This window comes from Poeciliopsis prolifica, unplaced genomic scaffold (assembly GCF_027474105.1).
Source record: "Poeciliopsis prolifica strain line A6 unplaced genomic scaffold, Auburn_PproV2 SCAFFOLD013, whole genome shotgun sequence".
Lineage (NCBI taxonomy): Eukaryota > Metazoa > Chordata > Actinopteri > Cyprinodontiformes > Poeciliidae > Poeciliopsis > Poeciliopsis prolifica.
In genome coordinates this window covers 1,121,918-1,138,188 of record NW_026562388.1, presented here as the reverse complement: position 1 = coordinate 1,138,188, position 16,271 = coordinate 1,121,918, and the positions used below count along the sequence as shown (strand labels likewise).

General features: G+C 43.0%; 2 protein-coding genes across 3 annotated transcripts in view; both read right to left on the bottom strand.

Moving 5' to 3' along the window:
- Nucleotides 1-7,024, bottom strand: part of slc8a3 (solute carrier family 8 member 3) — a 103,504-nt gene extending 96,480 nt beyond the window's left edge. For both annotated transcript variants that reach the window (XM_055038023.1, XM_055038024.1), the window contains exons 1-2: nt 6,817-7,024; nt 291-2,157 (exon numbers count right to left, since the gene is read on the bottom strand). In XM_055038023.1, coding sequence (XP_054893998.1) covers nt 291-2,071 — 1,781 coding nt within the window. In that variant the 5' untranslated portion in view covers nt 2,072-2,157; nt 6,817-7,024. The remainder of the gene's footprint in view (nt 1-290; nt 2,158-6,816) is intronic.
- A 5,336-nt stretch (nt 7,025-12,360) lies between these two features.
- Nucleotides 12,361-16,185, bottom strand: LOC129365110 (cytochrome c oxidase assembly protein COX16 homolog, mitochondrial). The gene is made up of 4 exons (XM_055038044.1): nt 16,043-16,185; nt 15,453-15,530; nt 13,086-13,154; nt 12,361-12,885 (listed from the first exon to the last, which is right to left on the bottom strand). The coding sequence occupies exons 1-4, from the start codon at nt 16,100-16,102 to the stop codon at nt 12,772-12,774; spliced, it is 321 nt and encodes a 106-aa protein (XP_054894019.1). The 5' UTR covers nt 16,103-16,185; the 3' UTR covers nt 12,361-12,771.
- Between the last annotated feature and the right edge of the window lie 86 nt (nt 16,186-16,271).

Below are 16,271 nucleotides of genomic sequence, written 5' to 3'. Positions count from 1 at the left end.
CTGAACCTTTGGATCAAAACAAAATGCCATTTCCAACAGGCTGCTGAAGAGAACTAAATCTTACATCATTGACAGTGAAGCTTATCCATGTTTAAATGCAAAATAAAATTGAAATTACAATTGTCAAAGAAATAATTCTCAAGTTATATTAGTTAATTATGAGTCCAAAACACATTGTATTTTAGATCTAAAACCCTTGATTCGTAATAATCAGCCACTGACCAACGAACATGAGCCAATAATACTTCATAGAAAACTAACTGCTACAAAAAGAAGAGGATTCTTCTTACCAGGTCTCGTCGTTTTTGAACTCAAGTTCTCCATAGGTGTCTTCAAAGTCCTCCCCTCCGCCTTTGGCAAGTCCCTCCACTGTGCGATAAGGCACAATGACAGTTCCCCTTGCTCCAGAAGTCCTCAGCACTTTCACTTCCATAATGCCGATGCTTTCACTGACGTGAACTGAGCTACTCTCAAAGGTGAAAATGCCTGAATGATCGTCATCCAGTATAGTCACCGTAGCCACAGTGGGAAATCCTAGGGTGGCCTTTGGGTATGGGAGACTGTTGGCAGACAACACCTCGTCTTCAGTTTCCAAGACCCGAAGATTATTGAGACGCACAAAGAAGTGCTCGTCCTCTTCAAAGATGTCATCGTCGATGATGCCAATGCTTATTTCTTTGATGATCTCCCCTGGTTTGAACACCACTGTGCCCTCTGTGAACTCGTAGTCTGCTCCAGCATTAGCCGAGCCATCTTCTGTTTTATAATCCACGTAGATCGTCTTGTTGATGTCACCACCCTTTCTGGTGATAGTCAGGATGGCAGCACCGCAGTTCTCAAGGCACTGGTAGGCAGCAGGCTCAAATGCTATCCGAGACACATACTCTTCGGGTTCCTCCACGTGCACCTCTTGCACACTGGCACTCTTCTTTGCTTGTTCTGCTACATGTTTCTTCAGGATATTCCCAGCGCCGGTCATCATTCGAGTGGCCTGGATACGGTAGAAGGCACGGCTCTTTTGCTGATGTGAGAGAGCGTAGTAATTAGCCATCTCAACCAGCTGATCAAGATCTTTCTCTGGGTGCTTCTGCTTTAGGTCCTTTAAGATCCGAATCATGTCCCGACGGGACTCATCTACCTCTTTGCTCTCAATCAAGCCAATCAGATTGCTGGTTGCACTTCCATCCATGAAGTGAGAGTTGACCATCTTGCCGTCCATCTCAATCCCTTTGGAGCGTTCTGTTTCTGTCTCAATAATCACACCCCTGTGTTTGTCAGTGCGATATTTCTTATGCATAAACTTGTAGAAGAGCAGTCGTCTGTCTGCTACCCAGGCGAGTAGGACGCATATGGGAAAAAAGGATAGTGTGACGAGGCCTTCCCAGACCTGGACTACATTAGGAGAAAAAACAGCCAGGATCATGTAGAGCCAGATGTAAGCAAAGATACTCCAGCCTGCAGTGACAAAGAAAACTCTCAGGTGTTTGACCTTGCGCACTTCACCTTGGGGAATGACGGACACACAGAGGCCAATGATGACAAACATGTTGAAGGCTGCGCTGCCAACAATTGTCGATGGACCAAGTTCACCAGATTTGAACTCATGACCGCAAACTTCAATCACAGAGAGCAGAATCTCGGGGGCAGATGAGCCTAAGGCCATGAGAGTAAGGTTGGAAACTGTTTCATTCCACACCCGAATTGTGGTTGTCGTTGTTTCTCCATTGGGCCTTTTGATGACAATTTCTCTTTCTTGGGAGGTGATGACCTCAATGGCTGCCATGAAACGGTCGGCAATGATGGACACACCAAGAAACATGTAGATCATGGCCACAAAATAGACTATGACCCGAGCAATCTTGTCTCCCATGGACGGATCCTCGGGATACCAGATGGGGAGGATGATCCCTGTTTGACATTTTGAATTGCCCTTGCAGGTGGCATTGTTGGGGCTGAGTAAAGGGCTGGGAGTAGTCCGGGCCTCTGTACAAAGGAAAGCTACAGCCACAGAGACCAGCCCCAACCAGAGGCAGGCTGATGTCCCTAGTTTGAGAGGCCTTGAACCCTCCATGCACCCTTCTTCGTCTTAAGGGGCCTTGCAACACTAACAGTCCCTCTGGGATCCAGCACTGGTCTGTTCTTTTTTCCACCCACCACCTGCCAAAGAGGAACAACAGAAAAGACACCATGGTTATAGTGCAGTTTTTGCATGGAAATGCAATGTGTTCAGCATCACAATAGTAACAACATTCAGACAAAGACAACTACAATGAACCAACATCACCACGTTGGAATCTTGTTGGATTTGTAAGTAATAATGATTACAGACCTGCACACTTACTTGGAATGCAGTGTGTATTTATTGACTGAATTGAGATTGAACAAAGAGTGCCAGAGAGAAGGAATTCTCTCGTATTGCCGCAGATTCTTGATTAAAAGGCTTTGATTTCAACTGTTGCAGCTTTTGCTGTATGTTTAGGCTTGTTGTCCAGTTGTCAGGCAAACCTAAATCTCAAGCCTTTGAACTATCAACATCTTGAGACTTGGGTTTTTTTTTCAGTATTGGCTTGTATTTAGCTCCTTCCCATCAGTTCTGACCAACTTCTGTGTTGTGTCAATGATGTTGCCATCATTGTGTTTCCCTATTGGTGCGTGTTGAGAGTGACACCAACAGTTTTGCTTGCAGGCTGAAAATCTTAATATCTGGCCGCACACAGTGATCTACATCTACATCTTTCCTGTTTCCTACACTACCTTTAGCAAACTGCAATGGAGACATCGCGTGTATTTTGTTTATTTTACACTTCCATGAACGGCAAATTTGTAGAGAGCACAGCTAACCATTCTTCTAAATCTTTGCCCTTTGCACCAAGACCAAGACAACCACGTCTTGGTTTTTATTGCTTCCAGTTTCAAGAAACCACTAGTCCACCAGTTTTATCTAACACATAGCAGCTATGCTTATAGTGAGAACAAATTATACATAAATGTACTCTATTGACTAGTTAGGGGATTTCTGAAGCCAATGGAGAAAAACTGGGTTTTACTTAGGAGGAAGCAAGTAGAAGGGGCTAAATACATGTGGATATCACTTCTCAGGTTTATCTGGAAAGACAATTGGAAAACACTGTATGAATTCTTTTTTATTCAACTTCCCATTTCTCTTCTAGATGCTCTATCGTTTTGTCGCCAATAAAGAGATCAAATGTGATAGATTGTGAAAAAGTTCAGGATCTGTGAATATTTGAGAAATTCAACCCAAATTCAGTGTTGAATATAATACTAGACGTTACCAGTGAGATAGAAAATGAAGGTCTTCACACACAATTTTTTGACCTCAAAGTAATATTTCGTGGACAAAGTTTAATTGAGTCAGGCGTATGCATCCAGTGGTGCTTATTATTTGAAATCTCTGGGATAGCACTCGGCTCAGAAGAAAATGACTCACTCAGCAGTGAAGAACTGTCCCAACTGTGAGAGCGTGACAACCAGCAGAAACACAAAAGCTCATCAAAAGACACACTGAAACTTAAGTCAACAATAGGAAAGAAGTCTTCCGAGAACAGTTCAGACGTTGCCCAAATTCAAAAAAGCTCAATCAAAGCATCTAATGCACTTCCAAGACCCTTAACAGTAAAATCTTCACTCTTCTTTTAATGCTAACGGCTGAAGCCAGTGGCAGGGGGAGAGTAATGAACACTTGATCATCCTGAACTCAATGCACATTCGAACGGCTGGGATTTATCACAAAGACTGTCACCTCAGTTATGCCTGATTATTTAGATTTAGATTTTGATGGTAGATTTCAATATACACACCAGGAGGAGGAAACAAAAGAATGACAGTGAATTGCAGCCCATGCTGGAGACGAGGAACTTATATTTTCCTGAATCAGCAGAGCCATCACCGTGGACTGCAGCCAGCTATACAATCCCTGAGAGAATCAGCAGTGCAGAGCACAAACAAGCACAACAGGGGAGGAACCGTGTGAATGAGGTGTGACTTATTAATTAAAGCAAAGGTTGAATTTCGCATAAAAGGAAATGTTTGTTTACTTCCTGGAAAGTGATCAGAATAAAACGAAGGCACTGTGTTTTCCTCAAGCACTACTTTCAGAGAAGCAGAAGGCACTGAGAGGCAGTGGGTAACGGTGACGCTGACCGGCCTGCTTCTTCGCAAACCTGCTTTTATTAGGTGATGCAGACGCTGCAATAAAGCCACAGAGAAACAACTGAAAACACACAATGGTTATATTGCAGCTTTTTGACAGAAACGCAGTGTGCTCAGCATCACAATAGTAACAATATTCAGACAATATTCAGACAATGATGCAATATCACCACGTCGGATTCTTGTTGGATTTGTAATTAATAATGATGACAGACCTGCAAACGTACTTGGAACGCAGTGTGTATTTACTGACTGTGACAGAAAAGAAACGGCCTCTTAATGTGATGCAAAGTCAGAATGGGAAGGATTAAAATGGGTCACCAAACTGACCTTTACGCAGCAGTCTTATGTTATTCCCGTCCATCTGTTTTAAAAGCAGGGTCCAATTAATGGTTTTGGGTTTTTTGTTGGGGTTTTTTTTTGCTGGAAAAAATAAAAGCAATGAGAACAGAGCTGAAAGTCGGTGCAGCTGCAGAAATAAGATCATTTCCTTTGACATCTTTCTCAGTTATTGCTATCGTTATAAACCATAATCAGAATCTAATGTGTGTTTTTGTATAAACGGAACCGGACTTCAACAAGTTAACTCTAACAGTCACTCAGATTGTCAGGAGCCACCAACTGTCTGATTGGATGACTGAGTTAGATAATGTTTCATCCATTTTGCTGTATTTACTGTTGATGCTCTCACAATTTTTTTTATTTTTTATAGTTTGCCTTTAGTTTCATTTGGATTTTAAATGACAGGCCAACACAAAGCAGTGCACGATTGTCAAGAGGAAGTAAAACGGCTTCAAAATAATGACTAAATGGAAGCTGAAAAGTGTGGCATCGTCCTCTTTGATGCAAGCACCCATAAATAAAATCCACTGCAACTTCAGGTGCCTTGTTGGTAAATAGGATCTCCTCGCGTGTAATTTAATCTCAACATAAGGATAAACATATGGGGACAAAAATGTGGAGAAGTTTAAAGTAAGATTGATTTATAAAACAGAATCGCCAGTTTTGAACGTGTCACAGAGACAAAAAAAAGCAAGCAATCAGTAGCAGGCAGGCAGGCAGTGAGGGGAGCAAGGTGGCTGTCATAAATAACCAATGTTGTCCTGCTGTTGCGGCAGCTTTAAATTCACACCAAACCTTTTAAAAGCTGGATGTCAATCCACCGCATTTCAGCAAGAAGAGCTAGCTGACCAGCTCAGAGCTTACTGGATGTAAATTCAGAGTGAAAGTGTAAGAAAAGTAAAGGAGCATTCTTTCAGCCAGTTTTCCAGCAGCATAGCAACAAATGGGAGACAGAACGTCTGTACAACTTAACGCCAACTCAACGCTGACTGCCTCTATAATCATGATATATATATATATATATATATATATATATATATATATATATATACTTTTACATTAAAGTTTAAAAGTAGAAAAGACCATATTGATCCCACTCTGCATGTGCACAATAGCAGTAGAAATATACATCTCCGCCCCTCTTCTACTGCCTCCCTGGGCAACTGCCCATTTGACCCATGTTAAAGCCTGCCACTGCTGATAACTGACTCCTGCCAAAAACCTAATTAAAAGTGCATATACAGTCAGACTTCATATAAATTTGTAGCCTAAGCACATTCTAAACATTTCTGGAATCTAAAAGATTTATTTCGAGCTGCTAAAACTACATCCCTACATTTTCCTTTCACACTTTTCACCGGTACCTACCCAAATGAAGCCGGTACACCAATGTGTAACTTCAGACAGCCACTATTAGCTGTTTGCATGTATTTATCTGACTGATTTATGCTCATGTTCCAGAGGTCGCTGTGCGCTCGGCATACTGCTCCATGGCTCCGAGCGGCGCGATCTGCGCGCAGATCCCTTCCTTCCACCATCACCACTATCACCATCACCACCATTTCACCCTATTTTGGGAGGTGGGTCTCGTTTAAAGAGGCTATTTGAGACGCGCGTAAACATGGACTCAGCAGACACACCGAGAGCCTCAGCTGTCGCTGATTAATCATCATGAGGGCCGGATGCCATCGCCTCCACGAAGGGAGGGGGGAATCCCCCTGCTGGAGCACCCATAGGTCCGCACCGTAACTTAGCCAATTATAGGATGCAGGCAGGCCTCTGTGTGTGTGTGTGTGTGTGTGTGTGTGTGTGTGTGTGTGTGTGTGTGTGTGTGTGTGTGTGTGTGTGTGTGTGTGTGTGTGTGTGTGTGCGTGTGTGTGTTCTCTCCCATCAACTAGGAGAAGCGCAGACAATGAATTAATAATAATATTAATAATAATAATAATAATAATGATGATGATGATGATGAAATAAATGAATAAAAATAAAAACTCCAGTTTTCTCTGAGTTATTTGACTGTCCCACCCATTTAGACAGAATATCACGAATCCATCCGAGCCGGTTCGGTTGTAACGGATCACGTCTGCAGCTTGATGGTCAGATTGAAAGCGCGTGCGGGCTGATGGAGTACATCCAGCTCAGATCATCATCATCATCACCACCACCACCCTCATCATCATCATCATCACTCTCTAATGTGATCGTTTCTACATGTGCATCTAGAAAACATTGATTTAATTTTTTGTTATTATGATTATTTTAATGTGTATCACTTTGCACGGCTGCGTGTTCATTATTACTCACCTGGATCTGTATGTGAGTGAGTTTATGTAGAGACAGCTCAGCAGCTCCCGTCCGCCCCCTTTATTCTTATTACTATTAGTCTTCTGATTCTTCTTCTTCTTGTTGTTGTTGTTGTTGTTTTCGCCGAGCTGGTCCTAAAATAATCCGCGCACCACGATCCCACCGCGAGGCTGCCGTGTCGTCCTCATGAACAAGAGGGAGCGTGCGGGTCCTCCCCCCCCCCATCCCCGTCCCCCGCCCCACGCACCCCCTCGCGCCCCCCGGCCTGCCCACGGTGCTGCCGAATGTGTCGGATCGAACCGGGCCAAAGGGGAGGGCGATCGCCTTTCGTCTTCTCCTTGCCGTGGCGCCCTTCCTCCCCGGAATCCTCCCCCGGCCGGAACAGGACGGGGCCGGTGGGTAGCGGGGCTGTCAGTAACGAGGGAGGAGGAGGCGAGTGGCTCGGTATTTTAGGACCGCACGCTGGGTGGGAGATGGATCTCCTCCTCCTCCTCCTCCGCCTCTCCCTTCTTCTCCTCCTCCTTCTTGAGCCCGTCCGAGCGTCTCTGCCTCCTCCTGCAAGCCGTGAATCAGCGCTCTCCTGCTCCTCTTCTTCCTCCTCCTCCTGCTCCTCTTCTTCCTCCTTCTCCTCTCCTCCGCGACAGCGTCGGAAATGATGACGCCTCTCCCGCGGACGTGGAGGAAAAGCCTGGCTTTCAAGCGCCGGTGACAAACCGCAATCGATACCCTGTTAACGACCGCAGTTCTTCACCCGCTGCGTGTTCGGCGAAGTTGCCGCGCAGAGCTGCGCGCTGCTGGAGGTTGCGCACCTCGGCGAAGCGTACTTTGCGCATCTGAGAGAGGACCGCCGGGTTGCGTGCGCTCGTGTGTGTGTGTGCGTGTTTCCTCCTGTGGATTGTCATCCTCTGTTGAGAAGCCCGAGCCGTGTACCCTCACGCGTTAAACGTGTGAAATGGTTTCCCCCCCAAACACACGCACACACACCCACATACACGCACACACACACGCATGTACACACACACGCGCACGCACACACGCATACACACTCACAGCTCTTCTCTGGTCGAATAAAAATAAGTAAATATATAAATAAATAAATAAAAATCACTCTTCCGATTCCACGCAGCTACGTCACCATCAGCTGAGCGAGAGAAGCCAGCAACCCAAAAACTGAGAGGGAGGGGAGGAGAGTCAGACTTTCAACTCTGATGCTAAAATAAACACATGAAAGAAGAAGAAGAATACTGGGTCAGCCGCCTGCAGATTATAGTAAATAACACAGTGGCGTTCCCAAGGGGGGGCCACAGCCCCATCTGGGAAAAAACGCTGACCACCCTAAAGGCTGCCGGGAAAATCCAGGGGAACACAAGGCATACAGTGATCTCCTTCTATCAAAAACATACATATAAAAATGTAAAGCCGGATAAATATATCAATAAATATTTAAAATCAGTAGGAATTTATGTATTTATTGAAAGTATATATTTTATTTATGTATTTACTGGCCCAGTCTGTCCACTGCCATGAAAATGTTCTGCGGATGCCACAGACTACGGCTCCTGCGTCCAAACGGCCAACAAGGCCTGACCTCCCTTTTCAAACTGAGATGCATTTTCTCCTCTAATTGAGATGTCAGACAAAAAAAAAAACAAAATAAAAAACCTCCCAGGGTAAAACCAAACCCAATGCAAAATTAATTCCAATTTTTAAAAGCCTTTTGAAATAATTAGTTCCTGATAAATAATGGACGGTTGTTAATTTGTTTCTGGAGCAACGCAGTGAGACTTGCGACGGCCCGTCCCGCTCGGTGAGTCCCGTTTTCCTTTGGAAAGCGGGAAAAATCAATTGGCTCCGATTTTTAATGACACAGCCCGGCACTGTATTACAGAATCCTAATAACTTGTTCAGATTTGTATGCTTGTGAGTAGGGAAGTCGTCAACAATCACTCGCCCAGTGGGCAGAGTGCATGATGAGCCGGTCCGGTCAGGCTCCTCATGTCTGGATATAATTGGGTTTTTCTTAATGAAGTTTTCATATCTAAGTGAAGGAATGTGACAGCTGTTTACACTCCGGATAGATTTATGTCCAGCCTGCGTTGTATGACTGGATATGATTGGAGTTCTTGACCGATTCTCGCTTCTTTCATCAGAGTACATCACACTGCGGTTGTGTTTGTGACTGGAATGGTAAATTTAATCGCGATTAATCGATTATTGAAATAATCGTCAACTGATTTAGTCATCAATTAATCATTAAAGAAAGCTGTTTGCTGAAAGAACAACACGCCTGCGGCAGTAACAAAGCCAAAACTGAATAAAAACGTACATTTTGCATTCAAGATAAAAAAAAGAAAACCTTTCACACTGTGAACATGTTCCGCCCGGAACTCCTCCGGTGTCGGTTTTAATGATGGTTCAAATGATGAAGCACAAAAATTGTAATATCCAATATATTAATCAGTTAATCCAAAAAGAACAAAAAAAACACCAGCTCAGCCTTACACTACGTTGAAGTCGAGCAGAAAGGGCTGAGCTGTTCACATGTTGATGTTAGAATAGTTTTCAGATGCAACCTCTGCTGCAGACGATGGCGAGTTCATTAAAGAGACGTAAGAAAAGGGAAAGAAATGTGCATTTTTCTATTCACTATAGCTCTATAGTGGACTGAAAATGGTGCATTATGAAAAAAAAAAGACTTTTTAAATAGAAACCTTTCCTCTATGAAGAGTTTGGGGTCAGTGGAGTATTTTTGAATTGAACTGAGTTAAACTTTTTGCCCAATCATGTGGAGAATATAAAGCAGTAAATAGCATTTTGTCATTTTGTGTATTTATTTAGTATTTTTCTCTCTTTCTCTCTCCCTACAGCACATGGTTACTTTATGCATGCTGATCATTTTGAAGCTGCAATCACTTCAGCAGGAAAAAACATAATAATAACAGCAGCCGGTGGATGCGAGTCCCCGGCCAGGAGAGGAGGTGGAGGTGGTGGTGGAGGTGGAGGTGGTGGAGGTGGGCGCTCTGATCCTGACATCACCCCTGAGCCACGTCCACTTACAGCGGTCAGTAATGAATAGTGAAGCTGTGAAAGAAGAAAGGTAAAGAGTCGCCTCGCATCACGATTAAAGGACCTCAGACCCCAGGGCCCATTTGCTGTCACTGGAGAGTGTTTGCAGCGCCCTGCGAAGGTGTGGTGTGTGTGTGTGTGTGTGGGGGGGGGGAGGGTGTGTGTGAGACAGAGAGCAAAACAACACGACCCCTCTCCGAGAAGCCGGAATGAAAAGAGCAAGGAGCGTAGAGACGCGCGATTTTACCTTCATGAAGGGAAGGCCCGGCTGAAGGGGAGCATCATCCAGATCACAGAGGACACTTCCTCTCAGCTTCCTCCAGTCCTTCACGGCTGGAGTGGTAGCTTCCCTCTCAGCTCCACTGTTTTGGAGACTTTTGCTTGTTTTAAAAATAATAATAATAATCATAATAATAATTCCTCTAAACGAGATTTTCAGCATGAAGATGGAGGCCAAATCCAAAAAAGTTCTGAGTCAGGTTTGACTTGATTCTGAGTCTGTAGATTGAATACAGTCTCTGACCCGGATTTAAGGCAGGAGAATATTTTTAGGCCAGCTGGACTCGCTTCACGTCTTCCACGTTGTTTCGTCTCGAACTTGTTGATTGTTGTGAGGTTTGCCAACCAGAGCTGTGGACAGTTTCGTTGTGCCACAATTAAAGAGAAAAACAAGACATTAGCCGGCCCGCGTCTTATTCTGGATCAAAAACCTTCAATGCAGCAACAGATAAAATGCATGTGAATTCTTTTCTGCACATATGCAAATAAAGCAGCACTTTCACTGTAGCCACACCACAGAGAAGAACCACAAACATCAAACTTGACTGCATTGCATTTGCTGCTTTGTGTTTTGATATGAACCGTTCTATTGTGACTAACTCTGAAATGCGCCGTTTGCTGAATTAACCCCACATTCAAAACACTAATCAACCCAAAACTGCACAGAAACTATAGAAATTTTGTATTTTAGATGAAAAAAACAACTTTTTTAAACATATTTTCAACCCAGAACTTCTCAAGTGGTGTTATTTTTAGCTTCACCCTATTTAAATTCTACAAAGTGATTCTATTACCCTTTGGCATCTTATTATGCTATGAATTAGTTAATTGAAAACAATAGTTTATAGATCAGCACTAAACATTATAGATATGTGAAGTGAAACAGACGTATTTATTTGACTATTTATTCAGCCGCAGATCTGTTATTTAATACAAATGATTGAGCGTACACTAAAAGAACGTAACTTATTGCATTTTAGGGCATGAAATAATGTTTTGTATTTTAATTTGGTATAAACTTAAGTGGCTAGAATATGCTATTTCTTTTGTCTGTTCACTCAATTAATTATCAGAATAATCGACAGAATGGTCAGCCCCTAGCTTTTCCATTGCATTGCACTGTCCCACTGTTGCTGAAGACACAATCACAACAGAGGCTGTTAAAAACCCTGACCTCAGACACCCTCCCCGGGAAGCAACGATGCTAAAGGAGAACATGGCCACCAGCTCGCCGGCCCGGACTGTTCACGACGTATGCGCTCTCAGCTCAGATGAGAGCCACAAAGACTGATGTTTGCCTCCGAAGAGTGAGCGCGCACACCCACACCGACTCCACTGCATCTGGGAGGCAGTTCAGGACTCTGGAGCTCCTCTACTCACATCTAGAGACAGCAAGGCCTGTCTGTCTGTCTGTCTGTCTGTCTGTCTGTCTCTGTCTGTCTGTCTCTGTCTGCCTGTCTGTCTGTCTCTGTCTGTCTGTTTGTCTCTGTCTGCCTGGTCTGTCTCTCTGTAAGTGGGGGTCTCGGTGTGTGTGTGCAGAGCTGCCTCCACCCTCCACCTCCTCGCCTCCGCCCAGCAGCCACGTTTCCATGGCAACGTGTGGCCCTTGCCTCTCTGGCTCGGTGGCTGAGAGAGGAAGTGACGGCGGTGATCTGCGCTTGTTCCGTCTGGCTCATTATGTGGGGAATGAAGTGAAACAGCCAGAGGCTGCATTTGTTCTGCGCGGACTACCCCTCAGCTGCCAGGCGGCCGTCTATTTATAGATAGATATGAAATGAGAGAGAGAGAGAGAGAGAGAGAGAGAGAGTTTTCTTGCCTCTCCTTCTCTGTTGTCCTTTACACATTTCAGTGACTGTTTAGTTTTTGTGGATTTCTCTAATCTGAGGATGAAATTTTAGTTTATATTTCTTGTGTTCATTAAGTCTTCATGAAATATATTTGAATTATTGAAAGAATCCTGAAGTCAGCATCTCCGATCTACAAAGAAAGCATGAATCATGTAGAAAGGCCTACTCTCTGAATCCATATTTCAAAAGGACAGATGTGGTTATTTCACTTTTCAACTGATGGTTCCAGAATTTAATTTTCTTTTGTAGAAGAGGAAAAAAAGCATCCTGGGCAAGTTTTTTCAGAAAAAAAGTATATGGTTGACATCATGATCAGGTCACCAATATGGAAATCAGCAAAAAGAGATAAAAACCATTTTGAGTCTTGCTTTATTCTCAATGTCTTCCAACCACAAAACAAAACCTTGAACAGAACAACACGCTCTGCATTTCTGCTCTCTCCCCTTCACAATAAGGGCCTACAGCCTGACGTACAATATATATGTTTGTGTCCGCCACAATATTTTAAAAGCAAAAACTTTTCACCAGTAGTCCTGAAGGTGTTGCAGCCAGAAGAAACCAACATGATTTTCTCCAAAATGAACTTTTCCAAAGATTTGGGCCCCGACGCGAGCCAAGGGCTTACAAGCTGTGCTCAGAGCTCCGGAGCCGCAGCGTCCGGAACGGCCAGACATCGGTGCCGCCGTCTCCACGGGCCCCTGTGCTGTCTGGTGTGATCTTTGTGCGTCTGTGTGAGCGCGTGCGGTGGGCTCGGGCCGGAGCCTCAGTGTGTTTTACTCAGATTGCTGCGCTGCTGCTCCTGGTACTCCCTGGACTCCTCCCAGGGACGGGGACCACGGATGTTCTTCCACTCGTCCAAATTAATCTCCTTCAACTTCTGGGAAGGAAACACAAACAGAAAAGGATGAACTACCTTTTCTTTTTTTAACTTCAGGACGGAAGTTTTTCGACTACTAAAAAACAGATTAAACTTTTCAGACGCCACACTAGACTTCATATATATATCACTTTCACTTTCTGACTGTGATGCTAATCCGGGTGAGTGTTGGTCGCCGTGCCGTCCCCAGCGTCTCTTACCTCATACTCGTCCTCCAGGATGACGGCCTGCTTCTCCAGATTCACCTTCGCCTCCAGTGAAGGATCCAACTGCAAGATGACAGGAAGACAAAACAGTGAGAGACAGTTTTTATTGTTCCTGTCGCAGATTTCTGCTGTAAGGCTTTCCTCTGGTAACTTTGACTATTTTCTTCAAAAACAACATATGAAAACTGGAAAGGTTTCTTCGTAGCAGCAGAACCATTTATTACCATTTTGTCCCTTTACAGCCACACGTCTGCGTATTTAACAGACCAAGAGTAAATAGTGGATGAAGATGGTAGACGTTCAAGGCTCTTTCAACTGGACATATATTTGATAAATTGGAAGAGTCAGAAGAAGATGGTAAAAAAAATTAAATAAATAATGGACGTTTGCCACAAGCTATGTTGGAGGCACAGTGGATATGTAGGAGATGGTACTCTGGTCAGATAAAAAAAAAAAGTTTAAATCCAATCATTTTTTATCATGTTTCACAATCATAATTTTTGAATGCATGTTAAGCTAAAAATAATTCATTGAGATGTTATCTGACCATCTAATTGATTGACTGCCAATCAAATTGATCAAGTTATCAAGTTCGCAAAGAACCAGGTTACTTGGGTCAGAACAAAATTAAGAACCTATTTATTATATTTGCCTTATAAGTTGATTGATTCAGCATCAATCTGAAAAGGTTTGACAAAACAAAGAACTATAATAAAAGTTTGATTTTATTTAGAGTTTTATTTTTGTGGTCAAAAGTTCAGGACTTTGCAATTAAAAAGGACGTTGGTCAGGAGCGGGTCCAAAACGAGGATCACTTTTAATGAGTTCATAATATGTCACTGTAACAAAGCCGAGGGTTTTCTGTGTGTGACAGATGAGTTTTGCTATTCCAAGACCGACTAATTAGACCTACAACACCACGGCTAATAAATTATTTAAAGAATATTTTCCAGCTGTCAAACTAGAGGATTAATAGCCTTAAAAATTAGTATCTTATTAACAGTATAATAGCTGTACTTTATACAAAAACATCTCAAATATGAAGCCAATAAAAGGTAAAAAAGTTCAGCAAGGAATGAAAGCCTTGAAGTTCATCCCAGCCTGCAGGCTAAATTAAATCACTGAAGACAAAATGCAAATTTAATCACACTGGACTTAATCTCTGACTGTGGTTTCAGCATATGTGATGTCTGAGAGAGAGCCGGCTAATGTAATCAGCTGATACCAACGCAAGCAAAAATCGTAAGAGTGCTTTTAATAACGCGCCTTGTCTCCGCTCTTTAAATATTCAGCGCATTAAATCACATGCGCGGCCACACACGCGGAGGCGAAGTTGGACTCCGCGGGAGTTTGGAGCGAGTCCGTGTGCTGCACTCACCTTCGCAAAAGGTGTGTGTGTGTGTGTGTGTGTGTGTGTGTGTGTGTGTGTGAGAAAGAGTAGAGGGGAGCCACAGAAACAAGGCCCACGGCAGAGCGACAGCGGGCACTGAGTGCCAGATCATAACGCCTTCTGGTTACATAATCATTGTTTTAACTAATTGGTTGTTATTTTGTGAAATATTACTTTGCTTTTCACTCTGTAGCCTTGTATTTTTTTTTAACGTTGTAAAAGGTGGAACCTCCTAAATATCAGGGGTTCATTGATGAATTTATCCTATTTTCACTTCGTTTTGCAGTTTTCAATTAAGAGGGAGTACTTCCTTTTAAAACACAATAGACAATTCATAGAATCCTCTTCTATATTAACAAAATCTTCTATAATGAGAAATCCAAGAAAAATACTAAACAATGAAACCTCCATGTCAGAAGCCTTATAATCTTATAATCCATGTTTTCAGTGAAATGATCTACTAGTAGAACTAGTACTAGTTAGTATAGTGTCTCAACTTAAATTTCCTATCCAAGTTTCCTACACTCACTTTGCTTTCTGCTAACAACATTTTAAAACATATTCAAACAAGAGCAGGTTTGTTGAAAGCTCATCCACACTAAAATTCAGTTGAGGACAATGTGATGCTAGTTGATGACATGATCAATATGCTAAATTTCAAATGACCTTACCTCAATATTAAAGACCTTACCTCAGAAAACACTGATGAATAAACAATAACCAGAACTGCGAGCAAACAAGCCTCATTTACTTGTAATGTTTTCGAATCTTATTTAGAGATAAAATAGGAAAACCCTACTTGATCTGACCTCGCTTGAATTTAGCCACACGAATCTGCACACCGAGACGCTGCAGTTTCAGCTCTAGCCACTAGGAGGAGTACACACGCTGGTAACGGTGTTGCACAGGCCTTCTGTCTTGAAGTTTTCTCTTTGCGTGAGAAATTAAATGAAGATTATCTCGGTACAAACCCGCTTTCTGATTTTCTGGGCATCGTAACGGATCTGAGTAAACTCCCGCAAGCCAAAGGAGCCACCAATGACCAGCAGCTGAAAGAAAGACACAAACAAAGAGCGAGTGGGGCTGTCATTCTGGTTTCGGTCCAAACTCAGATCATGCATGGAGCTGTCCAGCATGAAAACGTTTTCGGGTTTTTTACACGTATAAAAAGCGAAAAAAAAAATCAATTCGAAAAAGTCATTTTAGTGACTTTTACGTTGACAATTACTGACTAGAATTGCTACAATGGTGATGCAAAACTAGTTTTTCTTTTTTTTTTCAAACAGGCATTAATAGCCGACTGCTTTAAACACACATAACGATGCAAAGTTACACCCCGCAGTTTTACATAAGGTCACTTTGGCTAAAGGACACAGCATGCCGTCAAAAAATACAGATATATCAAATGTTACTATACTAAACCGGAAAAATAATGAGTTAACGCGTCTAATAAATTTCTGTCTGTGTTAAAAGAGAGCTGCAGATTTATGTAAATGCTAACTGCTAACACAACCTGTTCACGTGCGTAACATCTCCTGACGTCAGACCAGATCACTCTTACCAGCATAGGGACTCCATACTTGAAGGTTTTGTTTCTCTGCAGTGTCTTCCAACTAAACATGACGTCTCTGTTCAGCTACATGACCCTTTGTTGTCACCGGTGAACAGGTCAAAACTGAGGAAGCGATTTTCTGTGTCCGGCAGCAAAATCTTCCGGATAGATACAACTTTAAGAATATTAGTTCCCATTGTTGCCCTTTCGCTGAATTTTGGACCTGTGTGTTAGTAAA